The 6,000-nt window shown below is 39.4% G+C and overlaps 1 protein-coding gene across 1 annotated transcript in view; it reads right to left on the bottom strand.

Moving 5' to 3' along the window:
• SMPDL3A (sphingomyelin phosphodiesterase acid like 3A) overlaps nucleotides 1–5,581 on the bottom strand; it is a 31,046-nt gene extending 25,465 nt beyond the window's left edge. The window contains exons 1-3 of the mRNA XM_088443073.1: nucleotides 5,442–5,581; nucleotides 3,932–4,145; nucleotides 2,014–2,158 (exon numbers count right to left, since the gene is read on the bottom strand). Coding sequence (XP_088299199.1) covers nucleotides 2,014–2,158; nucleotides 3,932–4,145; nucleotides 5,442–5,541 — 459 coding nt within the window. The 5' untranslated portion in view covers nucleotides 5,542–5,581. The remainder of the gene's footprint in view (nucleotides 1–2,013; nucleotides 2,159–3,931; nucleotides 4,146–5,441) is intronic.
• Between the last annotated feature and the right edge of the window lie 419 nt (nucleotides 5,582–6,000).

The following is a 6,000-nucleotide window of genomic DNA, read 5'->3' on the forward strand; positions in this document are numbered from 1 at the left end:
TCCAGAATGTCATGAAGAGTGATCAGATAAATTGCAATTAATTGCAAAGTCCCTCTTTGCCATGACAATCAACTTAATCTTAAAAGCAACATTTCCACTGCATTTCAGCCCTGCCTCAAAAGGACCAGCTGACATCATATCAGTGATTCTCTCATTAACACAGGTGAGAGTGTTGACTAGGACAAGGCTGGAGATCACTCTGTCACACTGATTGAGTAAGAATAACAGACTGGAAGCATTAACAGGAAGGTGGGGCTTGAATTCAATGTTCTTCCTCTGCTAACCATGGTTACCTGCAAGGAAACACGTGCAGCCATCAATGCTTTGCACAAAAAGGGCCTCACAGGCATGGATATTGCTGCTAGTAAGATAGTACCTAAATCAACCATTTATCGGATCATCAAGAACTTCAAGGAGAGGGGTTCAATAGTTGTGAAGAAGGCTTCAGGGTGCCCAAGAACATCCAGCAAGCGCCAGGACCGTCTCCTAAAGCTGATTCAGCTGCGGGATCGGGGCACGACCAGTGCAGAGCTTGCTCAGGAATGGCAGCAGGCAGGTGTGAGTGCATCTTCAAACGTGCACAGTGAGGCAAAGATTTTTGGAGGATGGCCTGGTGTCAAGAAGGGCATCAAAAAAGCCACTTCTCTCCAGGAAAAACATCAGGGACAGACTGATATTCTGCAAACGGTACAGAGATTGAACTGCTTAGGATTCGGGTAAAGTTGTTTTCTCTGATGAATCACCTTCAGATTGTTTGGGGCATCTGGAAAAACAGTTTTCCAGAGAAGGAAAGTTGAGCGCTACCATCTGTCCTGTGTCATGCCAACAGTAAAGCATCCTGAGACCATTCATGTGTGGGGTTGCTTCTCATCCAAGGGAGTGGGCTCACTGACAATTTTGCCTAAGAACACAGCCATGAATAAAGAATGTACCAAAACATCCTCCAAGAGCAACTTCTCCCAACTATCCAAGAACAGTTTGGTGATGAACAATGCCTTTTCCAGCATGATGCAAAAGTGTTAATTAAGTGGCTCGGGGAACAAAACATTGAAATTTTGGGTCCATGTCCAGGAAACTCCCCAGACCTTAATCCCATTGAGAACTTGTGGTCAATCCTCAAGAGGCAGATGGACAAACAAAAACCGACAAATTCTGTCAAACTCCAAGGATTGATTAGGCAAGAATGGGTGGCCATCAGTCAGTATGCGGCCCAGAAGTTGATTGACAGCATGCCAGGGCAAATTGCAGAGGTCTTGAAAAAGATGGGTCAACGCAATATTGATTATTTGTATAAACTTAATTTAATTCCTTTGACACTTATGAAATGCTTGTCATTTTACTTCCGTATACCATGGTAAACATCTGACAAAAAGTCTAAACACACTGAAGCAGCAAACTTTGTGAAAACCAATACTTCATTTTCATTGTCAGTGAATGAAGTCAGTGTCACTCAAAATTTTTGGCTATGGCTGTATTCCTTAATATACAGTACACCAATCATGTTCTCTGTAATACAAGTCAAACCCATTTTGTATTGCCAAATCTGACAGAGATGCTGAATGGACACCTTTATTATAGTACAACTACTAGCAATGTTGACATTCCAACAAACAGTAGTGATGCCAGCAGTTCTATAAATAAGTACACTCAGTGTGGGGGTCATTTATTAACAAAGTGGAAATGTACAGAAGCATGTAGCAACTAGTCGTACATTCTCTTTCATTAGTCTAACACGTTTCTTAGCTTTCAAAGCAAATTACTAATTGGTTGTTGTAACACTGCAGGACATTTCTGATGAGACCTGCTGCAATATTACAGTCAGAGGCACACTGTGCATTCAGCCAACCACCTATAAATGGGCTCCTTGCTATGTGCTAATACTTTCTTTGGGCGAAGAGGTGATTTATGATAGAGGAGTGGGAACACAAAATTTATCATTTTGAGTATATCAGTGCTTCCACTAGTAAATTGATCACAGACCTTATTTTCACAAGCTATAATAAGACAAGATACCTGGGGCCAGTAGTCATGGTTGCCAAGTGCTGGAAATACAAGCATATTAGGCAAAAAGTTGCGAATAGTAGAAGTCATATTCCTGATGACTTCTATTACCATTTTTGTTGATAGCTCATTTACAGGAACATGTGGTGGACTATCTCTGTGGAAGAGACAGAGAAAATACATGTATTTATAGTGAGTACGGATTGACAATATCATTGTGTGAAATGGGCTATTAAAGTGTGCATATTTAATGTAATATGTACTAAACACCCCCCAAAAAAAGTCCTATTTTCTATAGCAGCGACAGAAAATATTTTTTTGTGCATATTTATCAACAGCAGCAGTGCTCAGCTGCCTATGTGTGACCCAGCATTGCTAGGTGACATGGACATGTGAGCACTACAGCTGGAAGCCCACTGTCTGACTTCCAGGTGCACATTTTTTAATTATAAAAAATTTAGTTAGAAAAATATATATTTTTTTTAATACAGTTGAAAGAAACTATTCAATAATAAAACATTTCCTCTTCTTAATTGCATCTGCTACCACCATCCTGGGATGCATTGGAAGACATCTGTCAGTACAGGTACTGCCTCTGTCCTTCTTAAATATGCACTAGGTAGCAGGAAACAATCACATGCAAGCCCCTACAATGGCCACCACTGGCAATGGCCACTGTATCCTGCGGGGCTTGATCAATAGAGACCATTCCTAAATCTGGTGAAAACTTTATTTTATCACTTTGATAAATAGACGCCACTCGGGAGATGTATCAAACCTTCTAAAGATGACAAGTGTAGAGCTATCATTTTATAGAATGTTCAGGAAAAATTATAGCTACAGTAGATTAGTTGCTATGAGCCATTTCTCCACTTGTCCTCTTTAGGAGGTTTGGTACATCTCCCCTTTAGTCTGTTGGCTGCAAGAACGGAAACTCCACATCCTTGTACTATCCATGATAGAACATTCTGTTAAACACACACCCTATTTTTAGATTTTATATTCCCTTTGGATTCGTGTAATGGAAATATAAAGAGATTCAAGTACAAAAATATTCCCGTTGCAGGACTTTTACCAGCATTCGGAAAACCTGTTAAGTGGCCACTCACTGTGATCCAGGTGCTAAGAGACCAAGGAAGTATACTGTATTTGCTAAAAGTCCATTTTGGTCGATTTTTGGTTACACATTTACTATTGGATGATTTTGGACATCTTTTTTTTTTTTAACGATGTCATGAAAATCATCTCTAAGTAAACTCATGAATTAGACCCTGAAATACAAAATCGTCCAATAATCAACCCAAATCGACTTTTAGTAAATATCACATATGTACTAACAAATGATTTTTAACATTGTTTAAAAAAATGATGTAAAAAATCATCTGTTAGTAAATGTGTGATTTAGACCCTGAAATACAAAATTGACCAAACATCAACCTTTAGTAACCCCCAAGAGCAAAATGACAGGCTCTCAGTGACTAAACTGCTTGAGCTTTAGCTGTTCGGCACTGCAGCAAGCAGCAGGAGCACTTCTGGCATTATGAAAGGCTGAGGTCAGAAGATGGCCACAAACATGAGCTGACAGTCATCTTGTGACTGCATTTTTCAACATGTCTGAAAATGATCATATGCATTACTATAAGGATTGAAACACACCACAGTCCCTATGCAATGCATGTTGACATTGTTGTGGTGCTCTTATCAAGCTCTAAAAATCACCATCTTCAGAGAGCATAAGCTTGTGTTTTCCTATGGAAAGAGTGGAGAGGGATCCAATGCTGGGTTATGTCCTATTATTATTAGTACACATTTTAGGCTTCACAGGTCAGTTGCTTATCAGGGTAGATGTCCCGACTGGGGGGTGATGTTAAATAGCTAAAACCTGGTAGATACAACCATAAAAGTTACAAGATAGAGATACATAACTTACCCAGTCCATATCATGAAGTCAACTTTTTGTTTTGAGTCCTTTATATACTGAATTGCTGATAATATAAGTTCATATGGGGAGTCACACATGAAGTCTCCATAAATTCCTGGGCTTGAGGCATTGGCACCCTTAGAAGACAAACACACTTTGGTGTGATCCTCAGTTAAGTGATATGAGAAATCCAAATGTAGGTCTGAAATATGCCAAAACTGCCCTGAATATAAAACAAAGAAAAAACAAACGCTGGAGTGAAATATGAAAGCAAAAATGGTTTCAGGAACACACTATTGAAAAAGTTTTAAATTGTTACACATCAGGTTTTGCATCATATACCAGCATTCCCTAAGCTACTGTACTTTGTTACAAGTAATAATTTGTCTGTCATTATTACTAATTTTCACACTGAGTTATTTACATATAGCATAAAAAAGCAGAAAGAGGCATATTTATCAACAAATATTTGCGGCATATGCCCCAAAAACAGATGTTTTAGGGCTATATCCCCAAATATTAATTATCCCCTATATGTATCTAGGGGACCCCACAAATATCTGCTGCAATGCCTCATTTTTGACTGCAAAAGCAATCCCTGTAGGTTTCTATATTGCTGAATTTACCAAGCTCCATAATACTAAGCATTCCATAGCTTGGCCAAGGTAGCTAATGCCATCTTCAGATGCTACACTCCGCAATATTTTCCATCAATGGCCTTTTCCATGGTCAGCAAACCATTAGCAATCACTTCACTCTAAAGCTAGATACACACTAGACGACTGATGCAATGTCGTCAACGATTTCCCTTGAACTCCCGGACAAATGGTCTAGTGCAAACACACTGTGCAATCCATAAATTGTGCGTCGTTTGGTGGTTGGATCGTTAACTATATAATGTAACCATATCGCTGGTCGTTTGGTAGTGCGTACACGTTGCACGATCTGCGGTGAATCATTAACGAGATTGACAGATCTTCCTGCATGTACAAAAGATTTGAGGATGCGACGGTTGACGCCGTGGTAGCGCAGATAGTGCGTACACACGATTGACGATGTGAACGATTTGTTGTTTCGATGCACTGGAATCGGCCACATCGTTCAAAATATTTTGTAGTGTGTAGTGTACCTAGCTTTACACACTGCAGGAACAGCCTCCTATCAGATCCCCTGCCCTGCATGTGTATTTTTTAATACATTTAGATGATCCTTAATATGAGAGAGAGAGAGAGAGAGAGAGAGAGAGAGAGAGAGAGAGAGAGAGAGAGAGAGAGAGAGAGACAGGCTATCTACATTGTTTCCTGACAGGTAAATGTAAATAGAGTTGCTTCACAATCAAAAAATACATATAGTAAATATCACTCTTCCTGTTGGCATTGAAGCATGTCTTATACAGATAATACTATTTATAACATTACAATGTACCACAGGGAAAGGGGTTTCTGTAATTGTGCACATTAGCTCAGCCTAATGTACACACTACTATCACAGCCCATTGCAGAACACCTTGTGTACTTACCTGGAGCCCCATGCTGCTCACTGTCACCTCCAGGAGTCACTGGAAGAGCCGAGGTGACCACAGGGAGCAGCAGAAACAAGCAGACACTGAGAGACCCCATCTCTTTCCCCTGCTCGCTATTCACTATCTGACTGTAGTTTCTTCTTATGACTTGCAAAAGAAAAAACTTCCTTGTTTACACAATGTTCAGAGTGAGTAACTCTCTGGTTACAGGGATTAACCTTTGCAGGCACTATACTGTAGCTGTATATAGTCCGCTCTACTTTCTAATGTCAGTCACAGGATGCATCACTGACAAGTTACATAAGCCGACAACAATAATTTTTTTTATTATTTATGTAAAGTATTTACTGTAAGCAAAGTTCCAATAATCTATTTACTATAGATAAAACATTTATGGAAATTAGGTTACCATTTACAAAGTCAACCAAATGATAAAACATTGGCAATCAGAAATTCAGTATTTGTCCATGTCTGGGCTATATGTAAAAGGTTAATATGTAATCCATGGTTACTTAGATTTATTTTTAACAGTATGAAGTAGTGAAGCAGGATAAAC

This window comes from Taudactylus pleione, unplaced genomic scaffold (genome assembly GCF_031769625.1).
Source record: "Taudactylus pleione unplaced genomic scaffold, aTauple2 ptg000326l, whole genome shotgun sequence".
Taxonomy (NCBI): Eukaryota; Metazoa; Chordata; class Amphibia; order Anura; family Myobatrachidae; genus Taudactylus; species Taudactylus pleione.